This window comes from Ylistrum balloti, unplaced genomic scaffold (genome assembly GCF_031769215.1).
Source record: "Ylistrum balloti isolate Yb309-2 unplaced genomic scaffold, AGI_CSIRO_Ybal_v1 Utg369934, whole genome shotgun sequence".
Taxonomy (NCBI): Eukaryota; Metazoa; Mollusca; class Bivalvia; order Pectinida; family Pectinidae; genus Ylistrum; species Ylistrum balloti.
In genome coordinates this window covers 714,076-735,913 of record NW_026782045.1, presented here as the reverse complement: position 1 = coordinate 735,913, position 21,838 = coordinate 714,076, and the positions used below count along the sequence as shown (strand labels likewise).

At 35.7% G+C, this 21,838-nt stretch overlaps 2 protein-coding genes across 2 annotated transcripts; one reads left to right on the top strand and one right to left on the bottom strand.

The window, feature by feature from the left end:
- Nucleotides 1-1,721: 1,721 nt before the first annotated feature.
- On the bottom strand, nt 1,722-14,596 carry LOC132547084 (zygotic DNA replication licensing factor mcm3-like). The gene is made up of 20 exons (XM_060210841.1): nt 14,512-14,596; nt 14,124-14,236; nt 13,699-13,821; nt 13,204-13,420; nt 13,012-13,086; nt 12,488-12,571; nt 12,105-12,184; nt 10,434-10,542; nt 10,071-10,201; nt 9,211-9,365; nt 8,545-8,753; nt 8,078-8,167; nt 7,722-7,806; nt 7,319-7,448; nt 6,915-7,068; nt 6,584-6,724; nt 6,023-6,126; nt 4,758-4,864; nt 3,434-3,545; nt 1,722-2,965 (listed from the first exon to the last, which is right to left on the bottom strand). The coding sequence occupies exons 1-20, from the start codon at nt 14,578-14,580 to the stop codon at nt 2,764-2,766; spliced, it is 2,490 nt and encodes an 829-aa protein (XP_060066824.1). The 5' UTR covers nt 14,581-14,596; the 3' UTR covers nt 1,722-2,763.
- A 349-nt stretch (nt 14,597-14,945) lies between these two features.
- On the top strand, nt 14,946-21,153 carry LOC132547088 (tRNA-splicing endonuclease subunit Sen34-like). The gene is made up of 6 exons (XM_060210844.1): nt 14,946-15,104; nt 16,038-16,175; nt 18,006-18,106; nt 19,240-19,459; nt 19,841-20,005; nt 20,931-21,153. Exons 1-6 carry the CDS (start codon nt 15,038-15,040, stop codon nt 21,116-21,118), a joined length of 879 nt encoding a protein of 292 aa, XP_060066827.1. The 5' UTR covers nt 14,946-15,037; the 3' UTR covers nt 21,119-21,153.
- The last annotated feature ends 685 nt before the right edge of the window (nt 21,154-21,838 follow it).

Below are 21,838 nucleotides of genomic sequence, written 5' to 3'. Positions count from 1 at the left end.
ATTAACTTCCACAATTTCTTCATCAATAAATTTGCCTAGGTAAACTTTCGCGATAAAAGACGACATTATACTATAAACACTGTTAATTGTTCTTGTCTTGATTCATAGTGTTTAAATTTTGCGACTTTGTTTTGTTGACAAAATTTTCATAGTTTAATCATGCACAAAATGGTTTACTGAAGCAACCATTTAGTTTTCACATGCAACACTCTACCAAAAATGACACAAATTCAAGCTTTATATCACTGTTATGGGTTAGGTGTAGTTACATTTGTTTTATTATGTACTTGTATTTTTGGTCAGTCAATCCGAAATCGTCTTTGACGTTAAATGTTACCCTTCGTTAGCTTTTCCGTGCAAAAGAAATAGACACATAATAGGTCTTGTGTTTAGCTCAGTTTCTCAAAAAATATATAAAATTTTCAGTTCTAATTTTCAGGAAGAAATTTTTTAAAATGAATGATTTTCCGATAGATATAACTTTGTGGGCACTTGCAATAAGCAGTTATGCTGGGTATACATATAAAACTTCAGCTCAAACAGTTCAGTCAAAAAGGAAAAGCAACAAACATGAATTGGTATTTAAATTGGCTGCACACTTATTTTTGTGGGGTTTTTTTTTTAGAGAAAAGTAGGGTATTATCAAGTGTGACCCATACTATAATACCAAATTTGATTTCTGGAGGTACACCATATAGATTAATAAGTCTGCTGAAAATAGCCATTTCCAACAATTTAGAAAAATATCTTTGCAAACCATAAAATTTCCTAAGAATATTGTTCAATACATGCCGAGTATGTCCTTGCCATGACATACTTACATGGAGATTTGAAACAATCTAATAATTTAAAGATTATTTGATAATGTGTTAGTTTGTTGATCTTTTTCACAGATTTATGTTTTGAGTTAGAATTAAGTGCACCAGTCACAATTCATTATAGTCATGAGACGCCTTAATTTGTATCACTACTATCCATAAACAAATTCACTGTGTTATCCCTGTTTCAATATTTTGTTGTTGTTTTGTAGCTATTGAAATAAAATAAAAATATTCAATGACTTAATCTTTGTTTCCTATTTACTCTTGCAATTTTGGAAATAAAAGTAGGTCAAAATATTTGTTTACGATGCAAAATAAGAACAGGACATGGATTGAAATCTGCTGAAGAGTTGGGGACAAGTAGCATTTTAGAGCAAAATTCGGTCAAATTTTGCCACCCAGAAGTGTAACAAACTGTCTGAATGAATGAATTGAAATCACTAACGAGGTTTCCGACCAGATTTGGTTGAAATCTGCTCAGTTGTAAGGGAAAAGTGGCATTTTAAAGCAAACTATCCAATTACCCATTTGAGTTCCTACTCCCCAGGGGTTGAATAAACTTTCTGAATTTAAAAATTGATTGCCCATCTCCAATGATGTATGCAAATTTGGTTGAAACATGCCAAATCATTAAGGAAAAGTTTATAAAGCAAAATTCCAATTACAGCCCTGCCTCCTACTTTGGGACCTCTCTTGTTTGCTAACAAAATCTTTACCCTTGGATTGAGGTCCCCAAACTCACCTTCAGAGTGCATGAACATATGCTAAGTCCATCCCTAGAAGTAGTGATTGACGAACATTGATGAACTATGAATGATTAACCAGCTGACAATCTGACAGGCTTAACAGTATCAAAAATTTCAAATTTATGTAAAATTGATCTTTATTTACATTCATCAACACAGTCTTTATATACATTCTATACATATGCAATACAAGGCAGTTCATTTCATGTACAATGAGGTCAAACCTGCCTTGTGGGCCATCTATACTTTGATTTCCCAAAGTCACACCAATTATGACAATGTAACCTCTATATAAAGGGCACCTCTTAATATTGAACTTTTCTCTCTTGAGTGACCTTTATCCGTCTCATTGTATAGGTTGTTCAAATTCAACAGAGTAGGTTACTGTTGGCATTTTTAGATATACAAGGCAGAATTCTATCATGTCTTAACTTGAGTCGTCTATATTACAGTACAAATATCTACAACAGGTAACATCCTCATATATGTAATTAGGATATACCGTCTTCACAGAAAGAGTCAATTAAATCAGGACTCCATATCTTGACAGCTAAACATGATAATATCTGTACATACATTGCACTTCAGTTGTATTTCTAATAAACAGTCAACTGTGACTCAACAGAATTCATTCTGTATCAAAAACCTGAGAATGAAATTGCATTTGTTTTAAGAGAAATACTTATCAAATGTTTTTCACAAATCTACAATGCACATAACATGCATATTAGTGAGCACTGTGTACAGATGCGTGTACAAATATATAAAATGTGTCTATACATGTAATAATTTAATCATTATTGTGGTGTAAGTGTGGTAGTCAATGTGGTATTAATAGAGCACTATAAATTGTCTTTATCTTAACCCATTTTTCTCAATTTTAGACCATAGCACATAGCTCCAATGGAAAGTACTGAAGTAAGAAAAACATTTCCCAATACTCTAAGAATATTGATGCAAAGTCTTGGCATGTTTCTTGGAAAGCATTCAGATCTGATCACATTCAATGTCACATTTATACTCCTACATGTTTCAGTGCTGGTAAGAGTACTTTTCAAAATCTGGAAAATTGCAACCCTGAATGATGCCATGGGTCAGAAACTTCTCTAATGTAGACACTATATCAGAAACATTCTCTGAATGTAGCAACATGTCAGAAACATTCTCTGAATGTTCACACCAGCTCAGGAACACCTCTAAATCAGGAAAACCACATCATCTGCCAACATCACTTGGTTTGCATCCATCATTTGTTCCAAAGCTGAAAACACATTGTCCTCTGAAAAGTCGCCCTCTGTAAACTCCTTAGCCACATGGGCTTTCACCTTATCTAGTGACACTGACTGGGCATGCTCTGCTTTGAATAAATTGAACAATGCTGCACGGAAAGTCTTCATCCTGCAATAAAAAAAACAAATTGCAAACATCTTTTTCAGCTTGGTCACCGATACCACTTATCTTCTCAATTGATAGAAATATTGAATGTTTTCTGTATACTCTTCATGTTATTTCCAGGTTTAAGTGACATAACGTTTTAGTTACCTGTACACCAAATTTAACAGACATAAAAGCCTCCGACGCGAAGATGGTAATCAGGGTGCCATTTCCTTTTCATTACCCACAAACAATTATGACACTGCACAACTAGGACTAAAACCATGTCCCTGTATTAAATTTGAAAAGGTCACATATTTTCTCCAATCCCCAGAAAATGGCAACAACAATCTCTGTACCCAGAATCTGACTTTGGCAACCACCTGGAGTTTTTTTTTGTCTCTGAATGATATTATTTATCAGTGTTTACTTCATATAACTTTGACAGAGTCAATATTCTACAAACACTAACATAACACTGAACACACTTACCTGGCTTCATCCACTTTGTCAGCTTTCTGTGATGGTTGTGTGTCCATGGGAGTGTCCCCATCCTGAGATTTTGTTCTCTTTTTCCTTGGCTTTCTTTCTGTCATTTCTGAATCTGAAGAAAAATTAATACAAACTTGAATGATCATTATTAAAATTGACATCAGCTTGAAAGATTAGGCCAAGCAATCCTATCTATATGTTACCTAAGTGTTTAATATCAGTCCCACAGCATGCTGCCTACAGGAACTGAACCAGATCTGTATTAAAATTGACATCAGCTTGAAAGATTAGGCCAAGCAATCCTATCTATATGTTAACTAAGTGTTTAATATCAGTCCCACAGCATGCTGCCTACAGGAACTGAACCAGATCTGTATTAAAATTGACATCAGCTTGAAAGATTAGGCCAAGCAATCCTATCTATATGTTACCTAAGTGTTTAATATCAGTCCCACAGCATGCTGCCTACAGGAACTGAACCAGATCTGTATTAAAATTGACATCAGCTTGAAATATTAGGCCAAGCAATCCTATCTATATGTTAACTAAGCGTTTAATATCAGTCCCACAGCATGCTGCCTACAGGAACTGAACCAGATCTGTATTAAAATTGACATCAGCTTGAAAGATTAGGCCAAGCAATCCTATCTATATGTTACCTAAGTGTTTAATATCAGTCCCACAGCATGCTGCCTACAGGAACTGAACCAGATCTGTATTAAAATTGACATCAGCTTGAAATATTAGGCCAAGCAATCCTATCTATATGTTAACTAAGCGTTTAATATCAGTCCCACAGCATGCTGCCTACAGGAACTGAACCAGATCTGTATTAAAATTGACATCAGCTTGAAATATTAGGCCAAGCAATCCTATCTATATGTTAACTAAGCGTTTAATATCAGTCCCACAGCATGCTGCCTACAGGAACTGAACCAGATCTGTATTAAAATTGACATCAGCTTGAAAGATTAGGCCAAGCAATCCTATCTATATGTTAACTAAGTGTTTAATATCAGTCCTGCATCATGCTGCCTACAGTAACTGAACCAGAGCTTATTCCACTGAATATATTTGTCATTTATACCACGTTCATCTACAAGCTATTTCTTCTAGAAGTTACCTACTCCACAATATAGGAGGCAAACTCAAGGATCAATGATATCAAGTTTGCCCAATATCAATTTCCAAGTCCTGCTAACAATAACATCAAAGTTTTTAAGACTGGATGACAGACTGATGGTCAACAATAAAATTATGATGGTGGAATAAAATATACGACAACAGATACCTCGCGAAACATAATGAAACCAATCTGTCTTACCGTCTTCGCTGGCAGTAGCCTCGCTCTCGTCAAAGTCATAAGGATCGTAACCCTCATCTCCTTCCTGTCTGACAGGTCGCTTTGCTCGCATTTCCTTGGTTTTCCTCCTGTGTGACAATTATATCATTATAGTCTGTAAGTTTTAATTTCTACATTGATACAGATTAGATTATGTCTTCACAGTAGTAGTCAGTGCTCCAGATAACTTTTTGACATGTGGGGTTTTCACTCCTACCTTTATAAATTGAGGGTTTTTTTCACCCCTGCCTTCATCAAGTGTATGGGTTTTTCCATATTAGGGTAACACTGAATTTGTAAACATTTTTGACAGCGCCATATTTGCTATGCGACTGGTTTATAATCACGATCAAGAAAGCGCTTGTTACGAGTTTCGTTTACTCGATAAGTGTCTGTTTGACTTAGATTATTGAGTTTTCTAACTATGTAATATTGGAGCCGGACATTGACGCAGAGTCCGGATTTCGCACGGGTTAATGACGCAAATCTTATTTTTTTTCCTAGCGTGAAATTAGAAATATTGTGCGTGAAAACGCATTCACGCAGGCTATCTGGAGCACTGAGTAGTTATCGTGAATAATCACCCTCTGAATGAAAGCAATTTTGTTATGTTTAGGTGACAACTCTGTAAACAAACAGGACAGCAAATATCAAAATATTGGTTGATGCTGTTCAACATCATCATCAGATCTTATGTGTCTGATATTGCCGGGAAAAATTCAATCGACGGGAAATTAAGACAAAGGTCGCTCGTTAACTAAGTCCTAAACATCACAACAAAGCAACTAATATCTGACCAAGCCTTTAACTTCAGTCTGGAATTTCTTGTTTCATACTCATTGTCTACGTGCATTGAGGTATTATCTTTAACTATGAGAATAAAAGGAAAAGTTGAAATGTTTGATCTTCTCTCTATCAGACTCATCAAAGAACTCCTCTATAATTGGTAAGTCTCTTTCCAGATTCTGTTTCACATCTTCAATATGTTTTCAAACCTGTTCCACTATTTATTCTACATATACATGTTGCACTTGAATTGAAGTTGAATTTATATTGTCAAACATTATACTTTGGTTTCACGCATAAACATAAGAGATGTAGTTTAGGTAGTTAAAATTGATTTATTCAGAGATTTTATCATAATTTAATTCAATGTTCCTTTATAGCTGACAGGTGTTAATTTCAAAGAAAACCATCCAGTGCACAACTGATAAAACAAAACATTTGGTGAAGTCTGAGAAACTCACTGTTTTTTCTTTGTTGGTACTTCTCCATCGACTTCATCAGCAGCTTCATCCTGACTGCTGTCGTCTGTATCATCACTCCGTCTTTTTTTCGTCTTTTCCAAAACCTACAACATAAACCAATACGTATAACCAAATATTGGCGATCTCATTGAATATTGTTGCACAAGTTCTTTACTTTCCACGGTACTCCATAAACAGAAATTAAATTCACATTCCAAAATTTCAATTAATTTTTCAGATTATTCTTTAAGTTCAAATACTGAATACAGCATAGCAGTGAACATTTCACGATTCAAAAGTTTGTCATACTGGAAAACATTGATATACCTTAAGCTATTTTCACACAAAATCTATTCCATTTTCTAACATCTATAGGTTTATATATCAAACTTGAGTCGACGACATCAATCATCAACTTTTTACTCGTGATTAGAAAACAAAATGTGAAAAACAACCAGCTTTCATTTTTCCTACTTTTTTAAAAACTGATTTGATTACTTGGCTTTTTTTGGTCAATTTTGTTTTTATTATGTTTTTTTCGACACGTCAATAGGAACATACCTTTTTGAAGAAAGCATAATGTACAAGCTCAACACATGCCTGTGCATCTTCCAGATCTACCGTCTTTGATAGACGTGCCTTGGCATGGGCAGTCGATAAACGAATCATTGTCTCCAACGCTCGAGCTGTTACTGGCTGTGTCTGTGTTAAAAAAACCATGAAGAAACCATTCACTAAATTTGGTGTAATTAGCCATAATTCTTTCTCACACCTTCAAATTAAATTGCAGTTCTTCAAAGGAAAACTTAAAGCTTTATCGTTATCTTTGGTACAATACACATTTACACTTCTGTATCAGTTACGAATAAAATCATTCAGAAAAAATACACACTCTTGCAATGTTGTCATTTTGGAAGTTGTCCTGGTTGCGAAGTTTTGCATATTCATCAGCAAGGAGATCAGCAGCCTCTCGTGTTAGTGAAGGCTTCAGTGCCTTAGCTACATGGATGTACTTCCTCATGAACTGCATACTCACAATCCGATGGCTGGAAAAATATACATTGAAATATATTGTTCTGACAGGAACATTAACAGAAACTTCCTAGTTTGTTCTATTCAATATATTAATTTGTAACAAAACCAAACACTTACTTTTTTACCACTTATTAAGTGCTATGAAAAGAAATCATGCAAATTTTATCTACCGACTTGGAACTGACTAGTTATTAAAGAGCAAGTCAGTAATTTCACAAAGTTTAACCACCTTCTTTTGGGATTAAAATGACTTTTATTCACCTTTTACCCTTGTTAGCTCCATGCAACATTTTGTCATGTTTTTCAAAAATGGGTGTTTCCCGTTCTTCTTCTCGTTCAAGGTCAGGATCTGTTGTGGCTAATAGGTCGACTGCGCTACCCAAGGGTAATGCTGTAATTAAATGTGAATTTGATGAGAAATTAATAATGAAACTACAGAAAACATCAATATTATCAAATCATTATGTAGCAAAGTATAAAAGTTTATTTACTTGATGAAGTGCACGCAGAAATTAAATTTCTAAGTAATAGCAATTTAGTTTTGACATCATGATCTTGAATTACATTTTTCATAAATCATGAAACTTGTTATAGTTGTACAGACTTAACATACATATAGTAATTAACTGAACAATCTAGTTATACTCTGTTCATGCTAACTCACCATCTCCGTCTTGTTCACCAGCCATTCTGTAACGGTGCATTCTCAACACATGGTCAGATATCGAACGGTCAAGCTCTGGGTCCATCTGTAAACATTGTGGACACATAAAGTTTTTCACAGCGAAAAAAATTTCCTGAAAGGAGGTTAGATTTATTTCAATTGTTCTATTGATGTTAAATAAAGTTTGAAGGGACTGCTCAAAGTACATGTGTAACTGAATTGGGTAAAATGTAATAGATTCGCTTGGGTTAAATAATTCACTAATAATCAAATACAGAAACCAACAGGTGAAAGTTAAACTTTTATAAACAAAAAAAAAGTTCTTTCTGTTCATGGGGAATATAACCTTATCATACCTTATCTAGTACAATAAACAGAAGATCAAATCGAGACAGAAGTGAGTCCTGGAGGCCGATGTTTTCCATTGGAGTCTTGTATTGGTCATACTGTAAAATGATTTCATTAGTAATGAATAATTTCATAATAATTATCAAATTTACAAAAAACTGAATGTGTAATGGTTTTCACCATGACAGTGCTGTAATTCAGAGGAGAGACCCCCATAACCAAAAGGCCTTACACAAATTTTAACTGGAATAGCAAAATATTCTCAGTCAAATCTATTTGATATACTCTATTTATCTACAAATAGTCTGATGCTGGATAATAAGACCACTCTTAGGTATTACCGTTTAGTAGACTTAACGACAAACAATTATCAAGTCTGCCATCTAACTCTGAAATAGACTTAAGATGTAGCCCAGTAAACAAAGAAGAATGTATTGATACAACAAACACATGGTTACCAGCAGTCAATACCTACCCTGCCATATACAGGGTTTGCTGCAGCTAGAACACTACATCTGGCATTGAGTTTGGCATGGATACCGGCCTTGGCTATCGTTACACGACCCTGTTCCATCACCTCATGGATGGCAGTACGATCCATGTCAGACATCTTGTCAAACTCATCAATGCAGACTACACCGCGATCAGCCAACACCATAGCACCTGCCTCCAGCCGACGTTCACCTAAAACCCGTTTTCACACATCAACATTGTCAAAATAATCTAGCAGTCAAATATTGACAAATGGAGGATTATAAAACAGTAATACTAAAGCTTGTAAGTAATTCTGATAAGTACCTACATCATTTGTAAAATTGGATTGGTCTGTAAATTCATCAGAAATACCATTTCTTACCTAATGCTTGTAATATTCAGCCTTTTAACTCTTAACCCCCACTTAAGCCAGCAAGTAAGCTATCCAAGTACTTTGAATGTAACTTGTATTTTTTCATTTCACTGTTATTTTTTTCAAAACAGATCTTGTCATTGCCTTTCCATGTTACCTGTCTCAACACCTTTGATGGTCAAAGTTTCCTTGTCTGATTGTTTTTATAAAGCACATCTTCTCATCCTTTTAAGGTCATTTTAGACAGCAAAGTACTTTTGAAAACAGAGTAATCTGTGTGAAGGTTGTGAATACCTGATTCCTGGTCTGTCGTCACAGCAGCAGTGAGACCAACACCTGATGACCCTCGACCTGTTGTTGGGATGGCTCTTGGTGCGGTGTGCAAAACATATCGTAACATCTGTGACTTTGCTACTGAAGGATCTCCTATCAGTAGAACATTGATGTCCCTAAAATTGGAAAATTAGATTATTTTTTTTCTCCAGAAATTTATACAACACTAGTGTCAGGATCAACATATCACTTTTCATATACAAACAATATTAGACATTTATTATAGAGCTGACAGCTATTCAAGTAAACATCTGCACTGTCCGAGGAATCCAGGTTTCGTTTAGGGGTACCACCCATTTAACCGAATAGGAAAGAAACTGAACCAAGGACAGAAATGATTTATTTTCTGTGTCTAGGCATTGAGTCAAGTTAACGTTTTAATGGAACAGAACTAAATCAGAGTCAACATATACATTTTTCTTTGTAAATATTACTCAAACATTAATCATTGTATTCAGGTGTTTCAAAGATATCTCAGCAATTACTTCTAAATTCAAGAAGTATAGCTTAATATCATAAATTAGTGGTGCAATTACAACATCCTAGATAAAAACAGAGTGATCTTTTGTATCAGTTTTCAACATTTGGAGATTCATTTACACACTGGGTTAACTTAAGGTAATGATTCAATGAAAAACAACTCTCGTACTATCATCTTGCATTTTCTCTGGTCAGAACTTACAACTTGATGTGTGTACCATTTCCCTTTTTCTTTCTCTAGGCAGAACTTAACACAATACATTAATTGTTAGCCAGTACTTACTCCAGTGAGAACCTTCAGTGTGTACTGTTAGTCAGTTACATCCAGAGTCAGAACTTACCCCCTGATACGTGTTCCATTAGCCAGCACTTTCTCATTTCCTCCGAGCAGCATACACAACACTGCCTTTTTAATGTAATCATGCCCATGGATTGAAGGTGCCAGTGATCGACCAAGAACCTCAAACACATCCTGTAACATTTTGTAAATACAATATTCAAACGGGTGTCCAAGGTTATTTTGTAATTTTACAATCTCTTCATTTTCTCTCCTTTTAAATTTGACCAATGCTTTCTTATTCTTCTAAAGGGTTGTTTCAGAGCAAGTCTTTTGCTTGCATGGCGCATTAAGAAAAGCTATTTTTGCAACTGGAAAGAAATCTACAATCACATACAATATAAATTTTGTTGACTAGTATACTTACCGTGTTTTTCTGTCTGCTGAATTTCTTTATTTTGGCAACATCATCTGCTGAAAACATGGGTGCCACCTCTTTACTCAGAAGCTGGACATTGTTGGCTATCATTATTGTCCTGGAAAAAAAGTCCTTGCTATTGACCATAGTTCTTGATTAAATACTGCGATAAAAAGTGATCACAAATCAAATGGTGACCTGTTAACCCGATATCCAAAACAAATTAAATCCTCAATTTTCAAGTCACCTACAGAAATTTTTGGAAATGTTAAAGCCTTATCCCCCTCTATTGGTGAAATGTTTAAGTCTGAAGGTTAGTGTTTAAACAATACATCTCCCCCTCTTTTGGTGAAATGTTTATGTCTGAAGGTTAAATGCATTTATTGGTGAAATGTTTAAGTCTGAAGGTTAGTGTTTAAACAATGCATCTCCCCCTCCCTGAAGGTTAATATTTAAACAATACTGAAGGTTAATATTTTAAACAATGCATCTCCCCCTCTTTTGGTGAAATGTTTATGTCTGAAGGTTAGTGTTTAAACAATACATCTCCCCCTCTATTGGTGAAATGTTTATGTCTGAAGGTTAATATTTAAACAATACATCTCCCCCTCTTTTGGTGAAATGTTTAAGTCTGAAGGTTAGTGTTTAAACAATACATCTCCCACTCTTTTGGTGAAATGTTTAAGTCTGAAGGTTAATATTTAAACAATACATCTCCCCCTCTATTGGTGAAATGTTTAAGTCTGAAGGTTAGTGTTTAAACAATATATCTCCCCCTCTATTGGTGAAATGTTTAAGTCTGAAGGTTAGTGTTTAAACAATGCATCTCCCCCTCCTTTGGTGAAATGTTTAAGTCTGAAGGTTAATATTTAAACAATACATCTCCCCCTCTTTTGGTGAAATGTTTAAGTCTGAAGGTTAGTGTTTAAACAATACATCTCCCCCTCCTTTGGTGAAATGTTTATGTCTGAAGGTTAGTGTTTAAACAATACATCTCCCCCTCTATTGGTGAAATGTTTATGTCTGAAGGTTAATATTTAAACAATACATCTCCCCCTCTTTTGGTGAAATGTTTAAGTCTGAAGGTTAGTGTTTAAACAATACATCTCCCACTCTTTTGGTGAAATGTTTAAGTCTGAAGGTTAATATTTAAACAATTCTCCCCCTCTATTGGTGAAATGTTTAAGTCTGAAGGTTAGTGTTTAAACAATATATCTCCCCCTCTATTGGTGAAATGTTTAAGTCTGAAGGTTAATATTTAAACAATACATCTCCCCCTCTATTGGTGAAATGTTTAAGTCTGAAGGTTAGTGTTTAAACAATACATCTCCCCCTCCTTTGGTGAAATGTTTAAGTCTGAAGGTTAGTGTTTAAACAATACATCTCCCCCTCCTTTGGTGAAATGTTTAAGTCTGAAGGTTAATATTTAAACAATACATCTCCCCCTCTTTTGGTGAAAAGTTTAAGCCTGAAGGTTAGAGTTTAAACAATGCATCTTGTATTGCTACTATTTGATTAAAATTATATCAGAAACTATGAGGAAAAACAAGGGCCATTTTCCCCCTGAATCAATACTGGTCCTTAAAAAACCCTACTAGATGTCACGTTGCAAGTACATGCAATTGATTGTGTAGTTTGCTCGCTTACAAAACCATACCCTAGCCTCTATTGGGTAATTACCTAAACGTTCCTGTGGTGAATCCATTCTTTTTTCCAGGCAGACATCTGTACATTCCAATCACCTGTATTCTGTCTCCAGGCTGAAGGAAAGGGTGACATAATTAGTACAACAGAAAGACTAATAACCTTTGACCTTTTCTATTCCATTTTCACTGCATGATTCACAATTGTTATCAAGTATGTCAAGTTTACACTTTTTATTGTGTAATAAATTTTTCGAAACATGCAATATTCTTTTTATGAACTCTACTACTTGGAACAGTATAGTTTCACTCGCCAGAAATTCAATTTACTAATGCCATAATTGTGAAACATGGTGTGTGGAGCATGACGTGTATAACAAATCAGTTACCATGTAATACTAAACATAAAATTCCACTAACCTTACAATTGTCTACCAGATCATTATCTGCAACGATGTCAATGGATCTTGGCAATTGTCCAGCTGGGGCTTTCTCTGGCATTTCCTACAACACAAGGCAACTTACATCTTCATAATGGAACCAGGTACTGATAAGGTATTAATTTGCAATTTTTGGAAAATCAAATTTGACACCATTAAAACTAGAAAATTTTTCAAAATTATAAATCAAGTATGTATATCTACAACAAATTAATTTTGGAAATCCCTACAATGTCACTTGTAACCCTTTCCATAATAATAACTGTCAACACAGTGGCTGAAATGCTTTTAAGTTGGACTAAACAGAAAGGAAAGTAACTATAGAAAAGGTCTTTCCATCCGTGTGTAGCATGCTTGTAAAAATGACAATTCCTATCCACAATTATTTTTTGAATGCTGACCAAAGCTCACATACTTCACCAACCTTTTATAGGGACAGGGTTCTGATCGATATCAAAAAGTTGATAGAATAATAAGTTATACACGTATCAGATCTACACATACCTGTATACTGAACGTCTGATGATCTTTGTAAACAGACAACCCATATTCTGTCTCCAATAAGTTTCCATCTTCATCCTGAAAAAAGAAGTATTGTCAAATTTTCTGTCTTTTTCTATTCCATTATTTTTGTCCGATTTATTGGTTTCAAAAAGCTATAAGAAAGAACTTGACTTGCACTGACTGTCATCTCACCTTCGTGGGGTAAGCTGCAGATGATGGAAATGCTGACAATGAGGTCATGTCAGTGTAACGTCGCTCCATGGTTTTCTTGGTGCTTGGACAGTAGTGGACACTTCTCACCACCTTCGGTCTGATCAGAGAGCACTTGGTAACAATGCCCTCCACACAGACCATGTTACCAAGGTAACGTGATGTCAGTGTTCTCGGGGTCACATGTTTTGCACCAAAGCTGGAAGTTAAAATGCAAGATTTTTCAAAATAACCCCAACGTCTGAATGACTTTGCTATTATTGATCAAACAATATCCGATAGTTACCTATCAGTTAACACAGGCCTTGCCATGAATCATTAGAACTTCATAAGCTCTATAGAACAGGTTGGGAACATCTACAAATCCAAGTTCAATTCATGACTTTTTGTGAAATAAACACACCATGTGACAAGTTGTAGACACCCACTAAACCAAAGAATTTCTCTCTTTCAGCAAAGATTTGATGTTCGACTTACCTTCCCTCAAAGCCTACGAAGAATTCTTCGTTCTGTTTGCTGTATATGGGGTCTGCTGAAGCAACAAATTCCTTCAGTGCTCTTTGAAATGCCACAACTTCTTCAAATGCATCGTTCAACAGGCTGCATAAATCAATCATTTCAACATTTACAATACATCTGTCTAAACCAGAACCTCAAAATATATTACATTTCATACATACGTCGGATTTGATTTCCATTAATGTTCCGAAACATTCCATGAATTATGTACAGTAATTCATTGATGATTATCAAATTATCTAGAATTCATATATCAAATAGCTTTCAATAAAACGTATTCTTAAGTTTCTTCCTCTACTTCAAACATCATTCATTGTTCAAAAACGACTTCACAATATGTCTGCAATTTCATCACACATGGAAAAACTATTATATGAACTAACCTTTGAGCCCTCTTTTGGTTTTTCCTTCGAAGATCATTGATGTTTACGTTAAGTCTGATGTTGTTGTTTGTTATCATATCCCGAACTTTTTGCTGGTAGATTCCTTGGTCCTCCTAAAGATAAATAAACCCATACTTTTTAAAGAAAACAATCATATTGGTGCAGTTGAAGGGTCGACATATTACGATATTTCGTAATTTGGAGAAAAATATATCACTTCCTCATCATCTTTTACAGTTATCAAATGCAAGTCAAACGTAATATAGCGGATTTCACATGACAAATAACCGTAAAAGCGTTGATCATGAGGCCCCTACCTATGTCCATACAAACAAGTTGTTTCGGTAAAATAATGCATCTCATTACAACTATTTTGTTGAAAACTCACCCCATCATCGAGAAAGTCTAAATATTCTCGCTGCATCTCAATTAATCGTTGATCAATATCAGTTGCCATTTTCTACAACTTTTTTTCGGCCTGCACCCTTGTTGTCACGTTGTTGTCTTTTCTCTGTCTATTTCCCGCCGTTTATAGTCACGTGACTTCGGAAACGCAAAATTTCTTTCGGACGTTCTCGGAAATCATCTTCGTTCGAGGTAGGGTAACTCTAAAAACTTCCGAAATTCTAGCCTTGATAGTCCAGCTCATAAAAACTTTTATTTAACGTAAATCAAATAGAAACAAATATGGACATAGTTTCCTGATATTTTCTTTTTAATAAATACGATAGTTATATATTTTTTCTTCAATTCAAATACGTTTTAAACATTTTTACTCCACAGTAGCACATCACTTCAAAACAATATGGCAGCGCTCATGGACATAAATTTAGGAAATAAGAGACACGAGTTAAACAGCGCTTAAAGAGTTTTTAGCTATACAAGGTCCCAATTATTGGGATATTTTATGTGAAATGGAAGAAAAACATAGAATCGATTTGTTTGTTTGTAATGACAATGTTTTAGTATGGAATGCAGAAGGTAAATATTTGTCGGGAACTTTGATGATGAAACTCCATAAGTGCATCACATCCTTTCAGCTTGCAGTATTGAAATTATATCATCACAGACATGTTGTATTTCAAATAGTTTTAGAATATTGTTAAGAAGTAACCCGAATTAATAGCATATTCATATTCACTACTGATATTAATAAACTACGTGTACGTTTTTGTATTAATGGTAATGTTTACTTTAAAAAAAGTTGTATTTTCTGTTGTCTCTGGTACAATGTTGTTTTACTAGTTTCAAAGAATTTCCTCGTATGCTGCTGGACATGATTATTTTAAACAAATTCAAAATAACTTTCTGGTCATAAATTCCTTGCAAATTTTTAAGATGTCTCCGCGCATTCATCTGAATTGCAGGGTGGATAACTTTAGGCACTTTAGTTGTTGTTCATAGTTCATATCTTTCATGCTAGGTAATATCTGTTTCTATTTCAAATGATCCTGCATTTAAGTAACTTATCTATTGCTCAAAGCAGTAACTATCCCTTTTATGCAGGACTATCATTGTTACCCATATACAGGGTTCTGGTTCTGTCCAGCCTGTCTACTGGTGCTTTAGACTTCTGATAGTGGCAGAGTTGAGGGAATTATTTACCTCTGAGTTGATGTGCTCCTGCACACTTTCTCAGAACAAATAATAGTCTTAACTAATGTGACAGATTTTAACATCGCTATTTTTTTTTCAAAAAGTAAGAAATTACAGATAGATTATCAGAATCACTAAACATTCAATATGTCATACTAAGAGGTCTTATTGTTTGTTATGCTACCTAATGTTAACTTAAAGACCACTACATTTCTTGTAATTAGCTTATACTGAGATCAGGATTAGATCAAAGTTGATATCGTTCTGGGAATCACTATTATTCAATAAAATCAAGGAGACAACTTTTGTGATTTTCAGATGCATCTTTCTTGAGGGATGAAATGAGAATTGTTGGGAACCTGATTGGATGTTTGCCAAGATTTCCAAGACAGAACAATTTTTTAGGGCTTCCACTGTACTTGATGCCAGAGGAAGTTTCCTTACTATTGAACAAAGGTAAGCAGATTGTATTTCTTAATTTTGATCCACTTTGGGGAGGGGATGGTGAGTTGTAAGAGGAAAGAGAAAAAAAGAGAGAGAAACAGAAAGTATTGAATGGGTCAAGAAAAACAAGGAATCTAAATTCAAGAGTAACTGTTTAGGTGAAGCAGAATTCTTTTGCTTAAGTCAGTATCAGACATCCTCCAGGTGTTGTGTACCAGTCTGATATCCTAAACCTCCAGGTATAGTGTACCAGTCTGATATCCTAGACCTCCAGGTGTTGTGTACCTGTGTGACCTCCAGGTGTTGTGTACCAGTGTGATATCCTAGACCTCCAAAAAAGGTGTGTACCAGTGTGATATCCTAGATCTCCAGGTGTTGTGTTCCAGTGTGATATCCTAGACCTCCAGGTGTTGTGTACCAGTGTGACCTCCAGGTGTTGTGTACCAGTGTGATATCCTAGACCTCCAGGTGTTGTGTATCAGTGTGACCTGCAGGTGTTGTGTACTAGTGTGATATCCTAGACCTCCAGGTGTTGTGTACCAGTGTGATATCCTAGACCTCCAGGTGTTGTGTACCAGTGTGACCTCCAGGTGTTGTGTACCAGTGTGATATCCTAGACCTCCAAAAAAGGTGTGTACCAGTGTGATATCCTAGACCTCCAGGTGTTGTGTTCCAGTGTGATATCCTAGACCTCCAGGTGTTGTGTACCAGTGTGTTATCCTAGACCTTCAGGTGTTGTGTACCAGTGTGATATCCTAGACCTCCTGGTGTTGTGTCCCAGTGTGATATCCTAGACCTCCATGTGTTGTGTACCAGTGTGATATCCTAGACCTCCAAAAAAGGTGTGTACCAGTGTGATATCCTAGACCTCCAGGTGTTGTGTACCAGTGTGACCTCCAGGTGTTGTGTACCAGTGTGATATCCTAGACCTCCAGGTGTTGTGTACCAGTGTGATATCCTAGACCTCCAGGTGTTGTGTACAAGTGTGATATCCTAGATCTCCAGGTGTTGTGTACCAGTGTGACCTCCAGGTGTTGTGTACCAGTGTGATATCCTAGACCTCCAGGTGTTGTGTACCAGTGTGATATCCTAGACATCCAGGTGTTGTGTACCAGTGTGATATCCTAGACCTCCAGGTTTTGTGTACCAGTGTGACCTCCAGGTGTTGTGTACCAGTGTGACCTCCAGGTGTTGTGTACCAGTGTGATATCCTAGACATCCAGGTGTTGTGTATCAGTGTGACCTGCAGGTGTTGTGTACTAGTGTGATATCCTAGACCTCCAGGTGTTGTGTACCAGTGTGATATCCTAGACCTCCAGGTGTTGTGTACCAGTGTGATATCCTAGACATCCAGGTGTTGTGTACCAGTGTGACCTCCAGGTGTTGTGTACCAGTGTGATATCCTAGACCTCCAGGTGTTCTGTACCAGTGTGACCTCCAGGTGTTGTGTACAAGTGTGATATCCTAGACCTCCAGGTGTTGTGTACCAGTGTGATATCCTAGACCTGCAGATGTTGTGTACCAGTGTGACCTGCAGGTGTTGTGTACCAGTGTGACCTGCAGGTGTTGTGTACCAGTATGATCTCCAGGTGTTGTGTACCAGTGTGACCTCCAGGTGTTGTGTACCAGTGTGATATCCTAGACCTCCAGGTGTTGTGTACCAGTGTGACCTCCAGGTGTTGTGTACCAGTGTGACCTCCAGGTGTTGTGTACCAGTGTGATATCCTTAATCCTTAGATTATGCTCAATTAGTTCTGGATAGTCACTGAGTATGACAAAATCTATCAAGGAAGCATTCTTCAGAACTTTAAAAGCTAATTAGAAAATAATCTTTTTCCTCAGGTGTTGCAGTACTTGTTAAGGGGGATGACTTGCTGCAAACACCAACACAGCAACAAATAGAAGAATATCATGAAATTTGTGACAACAACTTTCAGGAACAAGTAAGGACACAACAGAATAAATTCCCTTTTCTTGTAATTCTCTGCACTATATTAGAAAATTTTAAATGATTTAAAGAGCCAGACCCACTCCTCGACTGATATTGTTTTATATAAAAAGAATTCATGATTTTCTAATTTCCTCGGGTAGCAAAAGTTCTGACTAATCCTGTAATACCGCAAGTTTAAAGTAAATCGCAACCAATCTAACGTAATAAATAGTTTTAAAAAAGAATTTGAAACGACTCAGTGCTAATTCATAATTATGTGGAAAGTCCTGCCCTCTGTCGCATGCGCAAAGAACTGTAAACAAATCTACCGTCTTCCAACATGGCAGAAAGCGTGCAAGGGAAGCGGGGAAGAAAACGTGTTTTGGCAGACTCTGAGGCGAAAAGAAGGAAGATGGCGACTGGTTCATACTCTGTATCACTCTCTGTTTGGTTCTCTCATGTAGTATCACTCTAAAATCATATTCATAAATACTCTTATCATCGAATATTCGCTTTAGATATATCCATTTCGCAATGTTCTATATGTTCATTACCGTATTGTAGCCCCCATTTGAGGACATCTTTGCAATTAATCATAGTTTTTCTCGTAATCTGCACGTTTTTGTGTCATATCTAAGCATTGAAAGATGTGATCAATACATACGTTAGATGATTTCCATACATGATATATAGAGTATTGATTGCATTTATTGGTAAAATATCTTTACAAGCAATGTCAAATGGACGTACTACTCACCTTTTCCTCCATTTTAGTTTTGGTTCTGACCGCGTCTGAACATTCATATCCTGGTGTTGATTAATGAGACTAATTCCGGCACCGATATCTCCGGTACCCTTTGAATTTCAAGTTCGAAACTTTATACAAGACTTTATTTATATATTGTCTATTAGTATACAACAACATTTCCTGTCAGTAAAATATGAAAAAAATATCTATAACAGAGTGGGTCTGGCTCTTTAATGTGTGCAAACATTGTTAAATTGATTACATTCGGGCAATGCAGAAATGCTATGTAATTATAATTATTGTAGCAATTTGCTCTGCTGCCTATAATCAAGCATTGGTCTAGAAGCTTTCTAACACAAACAATTGGATAACGTTGATCAGTTGTTTTTATTGTGCAGGTAGAACTCTTTAGAGATGACAGGAGAAAGGAGATCGAACAAAATCTACCAAAAATTGTTGAAGGAAAGAAAGAAAAAAGGAGAAAGGAAATAGAAGAACGGAAGAAAGCCGGAGAAGATGTTGATGAGTCAGAGTTGGAAAAGGATATCATTATTGATGCTGACAGTATTCCTATTCCAGCCCTTCCACGTAACCATGCATTGGTCCAACTATTTACTGGTGAGTTGGACAAACATTTTCATATACAATTTCTTGTTGACATTGCTCCATTACAAACCCTGCCAGGTAACAACTTATTGGTTGAGCTTTATACTGATGAGATGGACAAACACATAGCTTTTATTGAAAGTGTTCCCATATAGGCCTTACAAGGTAACAACTTATTGGTGGAACTTTATACTGATGAGATGGACAAACACATAGCTTTTATTGAAAGTACAAGTGTAAGCTGGTATTTAGAACACCTTATTTCATGCTTAAAACACATTACTAATGATATGATAACTTACATGTATCATGTTTGATGTTTTGTAGACTGAACTTTCTCGTAAAAACTAAGGTAAAATACCAGAATATTTACTAGAATTAATATATTAAAAGAATCACCTTGGAAAGTTGAGGATTCTGAAGGAGGTGCAGAAACATGGAAGTTTCCATCAACAGAGATAGAGAAAACACGCTGTCAGGTGTTCCAGGATCTTTGGGAGAAAGGCTATTTCCTGACCTCAGGTGCAAAGTTTGGTGGAGATTTTCTTGTTTACCCAGGTAACTTGTCATGTCTGAGCTTACTTCATATTGTTATCAGAAGCGTTATTGCATCATAAGTTTATTTTTTTGTTTTTGTCTTTTTTTTTAAATCTCAAAATTCAAGATTTATGAATGAAAAAGACAACTTAACTTAGTTATTATATAAGCAAGAATGCACTCCCCAGATATTCAAATTTGGTAAATCATACGAATTCAAAATTGATAGAAATATGACTTCGGTAACAGGGATATAGACAAAGTGCATGAGTAGTTCTCTGTGTTAAAAGACTTATGAAATTGATAGTATAGATAATACCATGCAGAGATTTTAAATACACACCTTGTTTTCTATGGTTAAGATAAGCCCTTCCCAGGTAATAAGACCGCTATTGCTATTTGCTATTCAGTAGCGTTATAAACCAATGTGTTTTTTCATTTTGCTGTAATAAACCCATCCTCTAAATAGTCCCCCAGCAGATCTGGGTTGGAACAATAGTTTTGTATTGAAGCATCTGGTCCTTACTTTCCGTCCATTCATCCATCCTCCTTCTATCTTGTTTCTCCTCCTTGCTGTATCTCTTACAACCACACCACTAGTCACTTACCTTCATTCATGTAGTAAGGGTTCATTTTGGTGAGGCAGTGTATCATGTGACAAAAGTAGGTCACTCATTCTTTCATTGTGAATTTTTACATTCACTGGAGAACTGTAATTTGTCAAATTGTCTTTTTTTTTCAAGTAAAACAACCACCCTGGGCAGAACTCTATGTCTGTTTTAGCTTTACTGCACATAGAACTTAACTGTTTATTTGATCAGGAGTTACAGACAAACTGAGCCATGATTTAATTAAGAGTTCTGGAGTCCTAGATTTTGTGTTGGTATAGGTCGTGTTCCATCTTTCTGTCAATTTAGTTTAAATTGTTTTTTGTTTACTTTTTCAGGGGATCCCAGTAAATTTCATTCACATTTTGTTGCCATATGCCTGGAACATAAGAAAACTTTAACCCCTCTTGACATTGTTGCCATGGGGAGACTGGGGTCAAATGTCAAAAAGACAGTTGTACTGTGTTCACTGGACCAGGAGGCAAAGATTCAGTACACCTCTCTTCAGTGGACGGGAATTACATGATGTTTACAGGTTAATTATATAAATATATGAAAGTCTGAATGTCGTTGGTCAATTTGATGATTTCAAATATGTTGACAAGTTAAGCCACAAATTCTAGAAAAAGAATCTCCAGTGTCTTCAGTGTCTTCAATTGGGCTTGTAGTTCATGTGGATGTATGCATTTTTTCTAGAAAAATCCTTCTCAACTTTTGAAAGGTCAAATTAATCTGACCACAAAGCAGGAATTTTGCTTTAAGTTCAAAGGTCATGAGGTCAAGTATTGAAAAGGTCATAGCAGAAAATGTAATGATGTACAAGTATACTGTCATGAAAGATTGCAATTTCAAATTTGAAACATAGAAACAGTAAGTAAACTTAAAAGGGGTGATTGAAGTGGATTATCATGTGAAAAAAATGTTTAACTCTCGGAAAAGTGGAAAGAAACACAAGACTGAGTTGGTACTGAACTAATCTATCCCAAATATACTGATAGCCATTTTAAAATTCAATATTAGTTGTGCAGTAGAACTGTACATAACAGAAAAAAATTCAGACCACTTCAATAGTACTTGAAGAATGGTAATGACATTCAGAAATCAAATGCCATCTTGATTTTCTTTTTAAATTAAGTAAGTGTCACTGGTGGCCATGTCGAATACCTAACAAAATTAAATGGCTGCTTATGGCCATTTTGAACACCAAATCTAACTCAAAACTCAGCATGCACATCTAAGAACAAAT